This window comes from Oryx dammah, unplaced genomic scaffold, assembly GCF_014754425.2.
Source record: "Oryx dammah isolate SB20612 unplaced genomic scaffold, SCBI_Odam_1.1 HiC_scaffold_11058, whole genome shotgun sequence".
Taxonomy (NCBI): domain Eukaryota; kingdom Metazoa; phylum Chordata; class Mammalia; order Artiodactyla; family Bovidae; genus Oryx; species Oryx dammah.
The window spans coordinates 660,769-676,014 of record NW_024080452.1 but is presented as its reverse complement, the minus strand read 5'-3'; the positions used below and the strand labels follow the sequence as shown (position 1 = coordinate 676,014).

The following is a 15,246-nucleotide window of genomic DNA, read 5'->3' as shown; positions in this document are numbered from 1 at the left end:
ATAGTAATTTTGTTATTCAGATCTGGGAAAGTCTTAGTCACTTAGTCATATCCTATTCTTTGCGACCCCATGGACTATATAGCCTGCCAGGATCCTCTGTCCATAGACTTCTCCATACCTACTTGAGTGGAATGCCTTTTCCTTCTCCAGGGGATCTTCCCCACTCAGGTCTCCTGCATTGCAGATTCTTTACAGTCTGAACCATAAAGGAAGCCTTCAAGTACTTTGCACAATTACCTGCAATCTAAAAAGTATAAAATGTGTTTTGATTGTGGAAACAGAAGCACTAATGATTAACCTCAACAATTTCTGATCATGATCAAGTCACCCCTAGTGACTGATAACTGTAGATGCCCATCAGAGAGTACACAGCTAAGTGACCATTCATGACAATAATTCCTTACCTGACCAAAATAGTTTCTTAAGATCCACCACACCATTGTCCCTCTGTTTGCCATAGCCTGTTCTACTGAGATTTCAATTTCTTACCAGTTTAGATGGCTAAAAGATAAGTTTTCTTCAAACACCAGAGACACAACCCAGTCTTAGAAGCCTCCCTCCTTTTCCTTTCCCTGGAATCCCATCTCAAAGATGACTAAAGTCTGAGACTGTTCCTTACTCTGTGTCTGCTGAACTGTTTTACAAGATTTCAAAAGAACAGCCTCTTGGCTTTCTTTTCAGTGGAGCACATTAGCCAAGTAGTATGTGTGACCAGTGCAGGAAGTCTCAGAGAATGCAAGGTGTTAGGCAGCCCTCCTCTGTATGAAAAATGTTTGCTGATACCAGTGCAGACTTCATCTTGTATTTCTTGAGTTTTTCTTTTCTTATCTTTTGCTTATAAAATAGCTTTGTGTTTGGTTTGATATGTTATTCAGAAAGCATATTAAAATCAAAGTACCAAGGTTTCAACCCCGGTTCATTTCCTGGGACGGGAAGATCTGCTGGAGAAGGGATAGGTTACTCACTCCTGTATTCTTGGGCTTCCCTTGTAGCTCAGCTGGTAAAGAATCTACCTGCAATGTGGGAGACTGGGTTCGATCCCTGGGTTGGTAAGATCCTTTGGAGAAGGGAAAGGCTACTCACTTCAATATTATGGCCTGGAGAATTCCATGGACTGTATAGTCCATGCGGTCACAGAGAGTCAGACACAACTGAGCAACTTTCACTCACCAAGGTTTCAAAAGTCCAGACTCCCCTCCCCAAAAAGTAAAATGTGCAAAGAAGCACGATGACATGCACACAAATCCAGAAGCATGTTCTTAAAATGTTGAGAATTAGCTTTTCTAATCCCACTGGCAAGTTCTTTATCCTTAACTTCCTAAAAACTAATAAATCATTGGCCAAAGATGGTCACAAACTGTATGTAGCATTTAAAAGTGACTATTATTATGTGTCAAAATGTTAACACTATTACTACTATAATCATAATTAGGGAGGGGATATTTCTCATCAGTGGAGAAGGCAATGGCACCCCACTCCAGTACTCTTGCCTGGAGAATCCCATGGACAGAGGAGCCTGGTAGGCCGCAGTCCATGGGGTCGCTAAGAGTCAGACGTGACTGAGTGACTTAATTTTCACTTTTTACTTTCATGCATTGGAGAAGAAAATGGCAACCCACTGCAGTGTTCTTGCCTGGAGAATCCCAGGGATGGAGGAGCCTGGTGGGCTTCCGTCTACAGAGTCACACAGAGTCGGACACGACTGAAGTGACTTAGCAGCAGCAGCAGCATTTCTCATCAGAGCTTGTCTGTAATAAAGTGATCTTGCTAAACTTTGTTTTTCCCTCTTGCCGTATATGATGTACAAATCATTCTCCACCTGTGGAGACCTGTGGGTCACCTGACTTCTAATGGCTCATCATTCTCATTCACATTACTTGAAACAATAACAGTTCACTAATAGTTTTCCTGTGTTTCTGGTAATGTGAATAACAAAATGATTAGGAAAGTGTTAGTAAACTTAGAATAGCGGTTTTTAACCTAAAATTTACTTGAGGTTTTTAAAATCCTAATGCCCTGGCTGCATCTGAAACTAATTAAACCAAAATCACAAGGGAGGAATCCAGTCCTTAGAAATTTTTTAACTCCTCGGTTTATTCCAGCAGGCATCCAATGTTGAGAACCAGAGGTTTAGAAGAAACCTCCATCACAATTTAAAAAAAAAAAAAGTAAAAGTCGCTCAGTTGTGTCCAACTCCTTGCAACCCCATGGACTATACGGTCCATGGAATTCTCTAGGCCAGAATACTGGAGTGGGTAACCTTTCCCTTCTCCAGGGGATCTTCCCAAACCAGGGATCGAATCCAGGTCTCCTACATTGCAGGCAGATTCTTTACCAGCTGAGCCACAAGGGAAGCCCTCTACCACGATGAACAGAGGCAAAATACCTAAGCTGGTAACATGACTATCTCAATCTATTCTCAGGTTTTTAGGCATGGAGACCGAAGTCCTATTGAAACCTTTCCTAATGATCCCATTAAGGAATCCTCATGGCCACAGGGATTTGGCCAACTCACTCAGGTTGGTTGGATTTTCATCTAAGGGTTTCTGATGAGTCTTAAGGGAAACTGTGGAATTGTCACAATATATTGAAACCTTATAACTACTTTAGTTACTCAAATATGGGGAAGTGTTTTGCACAGGTACCTGGGATCTAAAAAGTGTAAAATGTGTTTTGATTGTGCTCAACAATTTCTGATCATGATCAAGTCACCCCTAGTGACTAGGAACTGTAGGACAATTGTATAGAATTTTATATAGAATTATAGAAATATATAGAATTTTGATATATATAGGATTTCCTGTTGGGTTTATTAAAGCATGAGTTGTTCATGGACAACAGAAGAATCAGTTCAGTTCAATCGCTCAATCATGTACAACTCTTTGCAACCCCATGGACTGCAGCACATCAGGCTTCCCTGTCCCTCACCAACTCCCAGAGTTTACTCAAATTCATGTCCATCAAATTGGTGATGCCATCCAACCATCTCATCCTCTGTCATCCCTTTCTCCTCCTGACTTCAATCTTTCCCAGCATCAGGGTCTTTTCCAATGAGTCAGGTCTTCGCATCAGGTGGCCAAAGTATTGGAGTTTCAGCTTCAGCATCAGTCCTTCCAATGAATATTCTTTGGTGCTCAGCTTTCTTTATAGTCCAACTCTCACATCCATACATGACTACTGGAAAAACCATAGCCTTGACTAGACGGACCTTTGTTGGCAAAGTAATGTCTCTGTTTTCTAATATGCTGTCTAGATTGGTCATAACTTTTCTTCCAAGGAGTAAGCATCTTTTAATTTCATGGCTGCAGTCACCATTTGCAGTGATTTGGGAGCCCAATGAAATAAAGTCTGTCACTGTTTCCGTTGTTCCCCCATCTATTTGCCATGAAGTGATAGGACTGGATGCCATGATCTTAGTTTTTTTAATGTTGAGTTTTAAGCCAGCTTTTTCACTCTCCTCTTCCAGTTTCATCAAGAGGCTCTTTAGTTCCTCTTTACTTTCTGCCATAAGGGTGATGTCATCTGCATACCTGAGGTTATTGATATTTCTCCTGGCAATCTTGGTTCCAGCTTGTGCTTCATCCAGCCTGGCATTTTGCATGATGTACTCTGCATATAACAGAAGAATACGTGAACTTAAAAGATGCTGAAGAGAGCCAAGAATTTCTTACAAGCCAGCCCATGAGTTTCTCAGGCTCCACCTGAGAAAGTAGAAAATAATCCTGAATCATCAGAGTTAGGAAAACTCGATTCTTTGGTACTAGTATTGCTAAAATTGATTTTTATTAGATGGATGTATTGGGATTGAACCTTCATTAAAAGTAGTCAGTTAAACACAGGGAGCCCTACTTCCTAAAGAGCACCCAAGAAGGTGAACTGGGAAACAAAGACCTCTGTGGTCATGCTCCAGTGCCCTGCCCACTTCATCTGTGTAAGTGGATTAACCTTCTGTTTGGAGCCACAAGGCCACATGTATTGCTTCTGTCCTGACCAAAATATTGTCTAAATATAATAAGAAAATATCATAGAATGTTTAGAGTTGAATATCTACCCTAAATTAATGGGTCTCGATCTTGGTTAAATATTGGAACTACTTGAAGAGCTTTACAAAATACTATTGTCTGCCTGAAAGTTTCTTATTTAACCCATCTAGGGTGCAGCCTGAACAGTGGGATTTTTAGAAACTCCTTCATCTAGCATGTAGCAAAGGCTGAGAATTACTTTCCTAACTGCATCATCTCAATGAGGAGAAAATGCAAAGAGGCTATTTGAGGCCGGCATCTTCTGGCTCCCATCAGAGCTCTTCTCACCATAGCCTACATAACTTTTGGCTTCCTGAAAAAAAGAAGGGTTATAAAACTACAGGGCAGCTTCATGGTATCTATGGTTCTGTCAAGACTCTGGTTCCCTTGCTGTAATGTTCCACTAAAATCAAAAGATTCTTCCAGACTGTGGGATCTGTCTGGGTTCTTCTGGCATTCTCTTGACTAGCCACCAGTTTCTCCTGGTGTTCTCAATCTTCCCAATGCAAGTGAATTATCGGAGGATCTTGTCAAAATGCAGATTCTAATTAATTGGGCCTGACATGGCCTGAGATTCTCCATTTCTAACAAACTCCTAAGAGATGCTCATGGTGTTGGTACATGGCCGCTCTTGAAGTAACAAGGTTCTGGAGCTCAAATTCCTGCCCTTGGCTCGTTGTTCAGTCGCTCCATCATGTCCAACTCTTCACAAACCCATGAACTGGAGCATACTAGGCTTCCATGTCCTTCACTATCTCTTGGGGTTTGTTCCAACTCATGTCCACTGATTCAGTGATGCCATCCAACCATCTCATCCTCTCTTGTCCCCTTCTCCTCCTGCCTGCAATCTTTCCCAGCATCAGGGTCTTTTCCAATGAGTCAGCTCTTTTCATCAGCTGGCCAAAGTGTTGGAGCTTCAGCATCAGCCCTTCCAGTGAATATTCAGGGTTGACTTCCTTTAGGATTGACTGGTTTGATCTCCTTGCAATCCAAGGGACTCTCAAAAGTCTTCTTCAATACCACAGTTCAGAAGTATCAATTCTTCAGCACTTAGCCTTTCTTTATAGTCCAACTCTCACATCCATACATGACTACTGGAAAAACCATAGCTTTGACTAGACAGACCTTTGTAGGCAAAGTAATGTCTTTGCTTTTTAATATGCTGTCTAGGTTTGCCATTGCCCTTGACTAGGTACTTCCAATCTGTGTAGTGACAAAGCAATGGTTCTTTTTGAGTTCAATGGTTTCCAAAGTATGGTCCCTGGATGAGCAACATCACCATTACCTGGAAATTTGTTAGAAATGTAAATTCTCTGGCCCCCCGACTGAACTAGAAACTCTAGGGTTGAAGCCGGGGAATCTTTGTTCTTAATGAGTTCCCCAGGTGATTTACTGTTCTATAGAAGATGACTATTTCCTTAAAAGTTTAGCTTTAGGTTAGAACAACAATTATGCCAAAAGTACTTGCTTCTTCAGCTATCCAGGTCATTCAGGAAACTCACAAACCTCAAAGTACACATTATTCTTTTCCTGCTTCTTTTCCCATCTAGAAAGGTAGCCAGGAGTGGCAAGTAAATGAGTGGAACCAATCCAAAGCCACAGTGACCACATCTTTTCTGACTCCTCTTCTGATGAGGCTCTGAGTTACAGACAGACTTGAATGCAATATTGCCCAAAGCATAGTGTTCTACTACACAGATCTGAGTCACTTAGGGAACTTGTCAAAATACAGATTCCAGGGCTACACTCAGGATCCAATGAGCTGGAATCTCTGGCAGAAACACTGAGGAATCTGCATTTCAAGAAGCACCCTAGATAATTTTGCTTCTGATCACAGTAATGCTTGAGGATCATCAAGCTAAGGCAACACTTCTCGATGACTAACTGCCATTGGAATCTTAATGAGTTGTTAAAAAACAGATTTCTGAGCTCTCCCCACAAGGATTCTGGTTCAATAGGTCAAGGGTGGGGCCCAAGAATTTGGTTTCTAACATACTCCCAAGTGATGCTAATACTGCTGATCCAGAATCCACACTTTGAATAACAGACTTTAACTTTTAATGAGCCAGACATAAGTGAACTGTATAGACAATAAATTATTTCACTCAGAGGTTGAAGGTGATCTTTAGATTCATCAAGTCTAACCTCATAGGATGATTGAATTTTTTCCACAAGATAACCAGCCCTTGAAAGTCTCTACCAACAAAGATGACCCACTGCCAGAAGAGATGAACCATTTACTTAAATTCAATCAATCACCAGCTATTAACTGTACAAGATTTTATGTTAAGTGCTAATGACAATGAATTGAGTTTTCTCAGGGAGCTAATTTAATCATAACTAAAGATTACAGTTCTTTTTTCCTGTTTGCATTTTAAAATGTATTGTTACTATGAAACTATTAAAATATACCATTATTCACTCTACTTATTCAATGAAGAGTGATAAGACTCACAGCTTCATAGAACTTACTTTCAACAATTTTTTCTTTTATTTGTTCCCGTAGTTGGGCATGGCGCAGCATTATGAACTTGGAGAATATATAAGGAAACGTTATGAAAACTTTTTGAATGAATCTTATAAACATGAACAGGTAAGTTGGGAAGCTAATAGTGGGAACCTTGCCCCTTGAAATAATTTAACATAATGTATTTGTAAAAGTTTCCTATTTCCTATAGAACTTATAAAAGTCAGATATCTTGTTTACAAATGTACTCCTCTTTGTATAAATATTTTGTTCCTAAAAAAATGTATGAATATAAGTAAGTTCAAAATGGACACCTATGGTAAATATTTTGGCTTGGCAAGTAGCCACTACTTAATTTGTCTCTTTCATCAATTCAACTGTTGACACATCAGGTTGCTTTAAGTCATGGCATGCCCATAATACTGTATTTTCCATAATAGGTATTATGATTATGATGCTACCATGTCTGCTAATATTTTGGTGTGGGTGTCCTGCCATTTCTCAAATATACTATTAGCTCCATAGTGGAGGGAAAACCACAGTTCCTCTCAATTGGATCTCCTTTGATTTTCCCACCCTAGGTTCATGTTCGAAGCACAGATATTGACCGGACTTTGATGAGTGCTATGACAAACCTTGCAGCCCTATTTCCCCCAGAGGGTATCAGCATCTGGAATCCCAGCCTACCCTGGCAGCCCATCCCAGTGCATACAGTCCCTGTTTCTGAAGATCAGGTCAGTTTTCTGGGAAAACAGAGATTTCATTTGTTCTGGAAGAAGGAAGGCAGGCTGCTCAGGACTTGAGGATTTGGGAGTCTGGACACGTTGTGGGCTGTGCAGCCTTAATTCTTTCCTAAATAATGGTGCTCAGGACATAGAAAGCCCTGGTAAGAGGGAGTAGGAACAGAATTTCTCTTTAGAGATTTATTATCCACTTTGTTTTGCTATTCTTTTAACTTCTGGCAATTTGTCCCTCTTCAGCTTTACATGCACATACACAGTTCTCAGTGTTCTGCCTTCAATTCCCAGGTTTTTGGTGCCCGACAAAGCGTTCTCCTCCCTCCAAAATATCCTAAGACCTCTCTGCCTAGAAAATATCCCTCCCCTGATGAAAATCCCCTTTCCTGCTAAGGGAAAAAAGAAAGATTTGGGTGCATAATTGGTGGCCAAAACTTTATATGTGTCATAATAATTACCTTTCATAACAGCCATGAATGAACAATATTATTGTGCTCCTTTTATAGCCAGAGAAAAAAGTGCTCAGAGAAGTCCAATGAAAAAAATAGATCCAAAGTCACACAGCTGATGAACATCACTATTGGGACTAGAACCAGACACATCTCATTCCGGAGTAGTTACCTTTTGTGCAAACTAGTCATTCTCAGAATTAGTTGCATATTAGAATCACCTGGAAATTTTTAAAAATATTGATGCTGAGGGCACACCCCATAGTACGTCAGCATCTCTGAGGGTGCGACCCAGGCACCAATATGTTTGTAAAATTTTCCCTGAATGATTCTAGTGGACAGCCAAGCTGAGAACCAGTACCATAAACCAAGTTACCTAAATGAAGTTGTTCAAGAGAAACTCCCAAATTTATTTACACTGATGGGACTGACCAAGAACTCTTTTATCTTTTCAGAGGAATTTCTATTCTTAAAATAGTAATAATAAATCTAACTAATCTTCCACGTCTGGGATTTAAGACTGTATAAAGGAAATAGTCTGGGACAAGGAACTCTTCCTAATTCCCCTGGAGTCACATTATAACATGGCTATCATCTCCTCTCTTTATGACTGAAGCTTAGCATGACTACTGGACCTAGAATGTTGCCTGGTGACCTCTGGGTTAGGTTACTATCCTATTTGCATTGTCAGTACTCCAAGAAATTTGACTTAATTGCTGAACCTGGTGACTTAAGAATTTTTCCAAGTGCTTTGCAGAAATAGCTTAACCCTGTCAACCTCTCTAGGTAAATCTACTCCAATCAAATTTTCTAGTGTTTCCTGAAAAGACAAGATGATTTATGTATGCCTCTTTCCTTCACAGAATCGGAAGTGAATCGTGATTATCAGTGTTTGGGGGTGGGGGGGTGCTTGTGAATATTTTCTTTGAAAAAGAAAAATATTCACTTTTCCCACAGCCTTTTCAACATAAAGACTGGACAGAAGCCCCAGCTTTAGCCAGTATAAACCAGGGTAGTTATTTAACCCTTAGTCCTGAAAGACAATGGTTAACGTACATACTAAAGAGAAGCACTTGTTATTAGAAGAGGAAGAAAAAAACATTGAGAGTGAAGGAGAGAAGAGAGGGAGAGAGAAACGAGCAAAATGGCCCTCTTACCTGTGGCCCCCTGAAACCTACTCACCAAGATGAAACAATTCTAACATCAACTAAGACATTTAACAAAATCAGTCAACTAAAGTTATTCCCAGAACTCTGCTAAGTGCTATCCAGAAGTAGAAGGGAAATATGAGACCAGTTTTCTTCCTTAATTTACAGTCCATTTGATGAAAAAAGATTCACATATGTGAAGTATGTAGAAGACAATACAAGGTGGTGGGCAATGATTTCAAGAACAAGCTGCAGGTGCTGGAGGAACTCAGAGACTAAGTCATACTTAGAACTATAAAGGGCCGTCATTCAAGTCTTCATGGACAGAGTGAGAACTTGAACCAGACCTTGGAGGAGGGTAGGAAAGGTCAAGAAGGCAGCCCCAAAGCTTAGCTTTGAGTCAATGTAAAGTACTTGCCCTTCTGTGTCCAGAGTTCTTGTCTAGAAAGAATGAAAGCAAGACTGAATGACTGTGTTGGGCACATGTTAGAGAATCCAAATTTAATAACCAGAAGGAATCTTGAGATAAAGGCAGCGTGATATAGAAGGAGGGTTGAATTTAAAGTTGGGAAAACCCGAGTCTGAGAGCCACCCCCCACTTCAGATACTTGACCTTACTTACCTGTTCTTCAGTTTCCTTTTCTATAGAATGAAAATACTAGTATCCACCTAACTTCTTCACAGGGATTTGTGAAAACCAAATTGGTTGAGAAGAGGAAATGACCTTATAAACTACAAAATGCTGAACAGATGTTTAGGTGATTATTCTGTTTTCATCCAGACTCTGAATATGTGGGATGAGAAAACTAAAGTCTAGAAAAGTTAAGTGATTCATTAAAACCTAGACCTTTAAAAGAACAGTCCTGTGCAGGTAGGGAAATTTAGATGTAAAGCAGTGGATGTAGAAGAAATTATTGTACTTATCTCAGTACTGTGCACACATCTGATGAGCACTGCTTTGAGGCACTTGTCTGACATTGACGGAGGGAGAAGATACTGGGGCCTCTGAAAATAACTTGAAACCATGCATGAGTGAGGAAATGAAGGCCTGAAAGTAGATGGTAAGGACATTAGAGAAAGGAAAGCAAGGTATGAACAGGTGAAACAGAGTCAGAAATGACAGACAGGAAGCAACTTATCAAAAAATGATTTTTGAGTAGCATTTAATATGTCAGGTCATGTTCTAGGTTTTGACAACAGTGAACAAATGACAGCAATGAGCAAGATAGGCAAGACCCTGGCTGTCTTCCAGTGTAAGTTTTATAGGAAACAGATGATAAAGAAGTAAATAAATACAGTCATTTCAAATGGCAGTGAGTTCCTTGAAGGAAATAAAATAAGGTAATGTGATAGTGGCTGAGCAAAATGTCTAGAAGAGCTGTAGAGGGGGAATGTCTCAGACAGGGAACAGTCTGCAGAGGCTGCCAGCCTGTGTGTTCAGGGTACAGCAAGGATGCTCCCAGCATTGTTGGAAACAAGGGAGTAAGGGGGCAACAGTAGGAAAGCAGGACAGAAAGATCACTATGGGCTGAGTTTGGATTTTATTCCAAGTAAAATGGAAAGACAGTGAAAGTAATAAGCTACAGAATGGCATGATTTGATTGATGGCTTCAACATATTAGCCTTTAAAAAGATAAAACAAAAAGCATTAGTGTTAGTTGCTGCATGAAGGATGAATTGTGATACAAAGTGATCCCACAGAAAGCCCTTACAATAGTTGAAACACGGATTAGGGTAGTCTGGACTGGGAGGGGACAATGAAGATAAAGAGGGCTCTACTTTGGATAGACTCCTGAACAATGTGGGTTTGAACTACACAGGTCCACTTACATACACATTTTTTTTCAATAAATGTATACTACAGCACTACAAAACCCACAACAGGTAGGCTGTCTCAGATGTGAAACAGTAGATATGGACCCTAAAGCTACACCAATTTTAAACTGTGTAAGGGTTGGCAGCCATAATCTCTGCGTTGTTCAAGAATCAGCTGTGTTTTGGAAGTAAACAGGCAAAAGTGATTAGTCTATGAAGCAGGATGATAAATTTTGCTATTGACAAAGGAAGAGAGAATACAAAACGAAGAGGTTGAGTTCAAGGTTGTAAATGTCAAATTTGAGGATGAAGATAAACATTCAACTAATGATATCCACCAAGGGCTGGAAATACAGGACTAGCTCAGATGGAAAGTGAAGAGCAAGGAAATGAACTTGGAAGTTACCAGCCTATAGATTATAGTTAAAAATAGAAAGGATTGCCAGATTTAAACTCACTTTAAAGGGATGATCTCTTTGTCCTCATAACAAATTTTCAAATATATTTTCTATGTTTTTAGTAGGTGCCCTTATTTTAACAGTCTGCAAATTTGTAAGAACTTACTTCAGTGAATGATTAATGAATCTCTTAAGATTCTTTCTGGCACCTCTAATTCATTTCTGTGTACTCATGTGTGTGTGTGTGTGTGTGTGTGTGTGTATGCGTGTGCGAAAGAGAGAGAGAGTGTATGGACACAGATGTGTCTTTGATGCTAGAACTGAAAGAGATTCTGAAGGAAGCAAGGCAACAGTTACTGTCTCACAGAGAAACCAGAAGCAAGACTATTTACCAATAACACAGTCTTATTTAGGCAAGTTTATGAAAGGGACAAAAAAGCTTTTGAGTTGTGGGTAACTATTATTTAAGACCTGCAGAGCATTTATCTTTTTCCTCAATTTTAGAATTCCATTCAGCTCAAAACATATTTGAATATTTTATTCAAGTCACTTTATATCTAATGGCTGCAGCTTCTTTAGTTCTTTCAACTAATAAAAGACTTATGATTTCTCTTTTTCCTCAGTTGCTATACCTACCTTTCAGGAACTGCCCTCGTTTTCAAGAACTTCAGAGTGAGACTTTGATATCAGAAGAATTCCAGAAGAGGCTACATCCTTATAAGGTTAAAAAATATATATATGTCATTTACTGGCATACAGAAATAGAAATTCTGGGACAATTTGAATATTATCAAAATATCCTTCCAAAACTTAACAGTTTAGAAAAGTACAAGAGTACCTGTTTCTCCACAGTATTCCCAACAGTGCATAGACAACTTTGAGGATATTTGCCAGTCTATAAGTGAAAGATGACATCACTAGAAGAATCCCTTCCAAAATCAGGACTAAGACAGGAAAACCCAGTATCATCACTATTATAGAACACTGTGCTGCAGTATTCTTCTCTTATGATGAGTGATCTTTGGATATCTTCACCTAGTTAAATGTCCTTTGTATTTTTGACTCGGCTCACATCACCTGACCATTTTTCTTTTGGGTATTGGTTTTCTTCATTTTACTCTGCTCACATCACTTGACCATTTTTCTTTGGGGTATTGGTTTTCTTCTTTTCATACAGTTTTAGGAGCTTTCTCTCTCTATTTTAACATTTTTTTCTGGCCCTCTTTTTGGTGGCCAATTTTGGGCTTCCCGTGTGGTTCAGCGTTAAAAAATTCGCCTGCCAATGCAGAAGAAGCAGGTTCAGTCATTGGGCTGGGAAGATCCCCTGGAGGAGGAAATATCAACCCACTCCAGTATTCTTGCCTGGGAAATCCCAAGGACAGAGGAGCCTGGCGGGCTACAGGCCATGGGGTCACAAAAGAGTCAGATGTGACCTAGTGACTAAAACACTGCTTGTTTACAGTTTTGTCACACGGCTGTATTTGTATATTTATAGTCACACTGAGAAAGGCCTTCACCACTCCTAAGTTACAAGGAAGTCTGCAATGCTTCTAATTCTACGATAGCTTCATTGCTATATTTACATACTGAATCCATTTACAGTTTGTACTGGTATTAGATGTGAGGTATCTATCCTGCTGAAGTTTTTTCCCCAGAAGATTACCTAATGGCTTCGTCACTGTTTATTGACTAGGGCATCTTTTCCCCCACTATTTATATTAAAATTCCCATATGTCTATTTCTAGAATTTTTATTCTTATTCTTTCATTTTATTAACCAAAATAACACTGTTATAATTATTAAAAGTTATATATGCTTTAATATCTAAAGGGCTGGACATTCCACATTCTCTATTTTTTCTGAGTTTTCATGGCTACGTTTTCACTTACTTTTTCAGTGTTTTTAGTGAAAGTGAAAGTCAGTCAGTCCTATGCAACTCTTTGTGACCCCCATGGCCTATACAGTCCATGCAATTCTCCAGGCCAGAATACTGGAGTGGGTAGCCTATTCCCTTCACCACGGGAATCTTCCCGACCCAGGAATCAAATCTGGGTCTCCTGCATTGCAGGCAGGTTCTTTACCAGTTGAGCTACCATGGAAGCCCAGGGGAAGCCCAGGGAAAGCCCAGGGAAGTTTTTATTGAGATCATATTAGATGCATAAATTAGGGAGAATTTGAAACTTTGTTGCAAATTTGTATAGTCTTCCTTTCCAAGAACACAAAATATTTTCCTATCTGTTCTTATCTTCAAGATCGTTTGAAGGTTTTCTTCATACAGATTTTTCTGTTAAGTTTGTCTCAGTTTATAATATTTACAAATAATAGTGGCTTACCTCTACTTTTCCAATATTTATATTTCTGACTTATTTTGCCTATTTATATTGGCTGGTACTTACAGTCCAGTACTACATAATAGAATTGGTAGTGGGCATTCTTGTCTTTAGTCCTGATTTTAGCAGTATTTCCCTATTAAACATGCTGGCCTTTTGACCAGATAGAGATATTTTTTTATCAAGTTAAGGAATTAGTTATCTTTCCTATTTTCTTGAGTGTTTTTCAGTACTGGTGTTTAATTTTTTGAAAGGTGTTTTCAACATTTTTAGTACAATTAAGTTACTTTTCTCGTGTATCAATTACTAAGATTAATTATATTCATAGATTACTACTATTGAACCATCTTTACATGTCTAGATTCAAGCCTCTTTCTTTTTAGTATGATATTGAATTATTTGTTAATAGTTTACTTAAACCTTTTGCATTAATATTCAAAGTAACTTCAGACTATAGTTTTTGTCTCTAGCCAGTCTTTGTCAATATCAATGCTTACAAAAATTTTTTGGAAGTTTCTTTTTTCTTTATATGCTTCAGACTAGTTAAAATAACACTAAAATAACTTACGCTTGAAAAGCTTGATAGAATCTCCCCATAAAATAATCTGGTCCTGAAGATTTGTTTTGCTTTTTTTTTGTTGGGGGAAGTTGGGGGCTCTTTAATAATTATTTCTGTTTATTTTATGGAAATTCATTTGGGTTAATATTGACAAATTTTATTTTCCTAGAAAATATATGCATTAGACAAACAGTATCTTCCAAAGGCTTCCCAGAAATTTCTGTCAATTCATTGAATAGATAGCTGACCAATGGGTCTCATTACCATGACAATCTAAGAACAATACAGAACTTGGAGAAATGTTTGCATCCCACCCAAATCTCACACTTGTAGCCAGAAACAGGTCCCATTTCTGTTGTGTTTTTCTGGGGTTCTTTGACCTGAGACATGGTTTCCGTTCTCACCTTCCACTCATTTACATATGAGTTATACTTCACCTATTTCCAAAATGAATTTGAGGCAGTACACCTCAGTCTGATCCAAGGACACACCAGGAACACGTGGCTACTGCCAGCACATACCCACAATGTTCAATGTAAAAATGAGAAATAATTAGTGTTTGTAAAAATCTTTGGGTTGGCATTATTATAGCCAGTATTACTGGTATACTTGTATGTGAAGAACAGCAGTTCCCACTGAGGGCAAGGTTGCCTCACAGGGACCCTTTGTCAATGTCTGGAGACATTTTGGGTTGTCACCACTGAGAGACTAGGGGTGATACGGCCTCTAGAGGGTAGGATGCTGAACATCCTACAGTGCACAGGGCAGCCCCACAAAAAAGAACTGTCTAGCCCAAACATCAATAATACTCAAGTTGAGAAACCCCGATATAAAAAATTTTTTTACCTCTGTGTGTGTCTCAGGATTTTATAGAAGTCTTGCCAAAACTTACAGGATACCATGACCAGGATCTTCTTGGAATTTGGAGTAAAGTCTACGACCCTTTATTTTGTGAGGTAAACGTAAAAACATCAAAGATTAACATGCAATCTGATTTGATGACTTATGCCTATTTTGAAACAGATGAATACATTTTCCTTTGCTTTTATAAGATATATTACATAGTGTTTGACATTGAAATATAAGTCAAGACTTATTTATATTAACTTAAAAATTCTGGCTTCTCTCTGTTAGTTATGTATTCACCCTTTAGAAAATTGTAAACAAAATTGCTTTTCTGTGCCACCCAGCTTAGAAATGCTGGGTTCCTGTCATGGACTTTAATGAAAAAAGCAATATTGTTATACTTTATTTAAAGATTTTATAGTATTTTGTATAAAAATTTTATAATATTTTATAAAAAGGAAAAAGTTACCTGATT

General features: G+C 38.8%; 1 protein-coding gene across 2 annotated transcripts in view; it reads left to right on the top strand.

Moving 5' to 3' along the window:
- Positions 1-15,246, top strand: part of LOC120860379 (prostatic acid phosphatase) — a 60,552-nt gene that overhangs the window by 8,712 nt on the left and 36,594 nt on the right. For both annotated transcript variants that reach the window (XM_040236181.1, XM_040236180.1), the window contains exons 2-6: positions 2,424-2,519; positions 6,529-6,615; positions 7,071-7,223; positions 11,660-11,758; positions 14,789-14,881. In XM_040236181.1, coding sequence (XP_040092115.1) covers positions 2,424-2,519; positions 6,529-6,615; positions 7,071-7,223; positions 11,660-11,758; positions 14,789-14,881 — 528 coding nt within the window. The remainder of the gene's footprint in view (positions 1-2,423; positions 2,520-6,528; positions 6,616-7,070; positions 7,224-11,659; positions 11,759-14,788; positions 14,882-15,246) is intronic.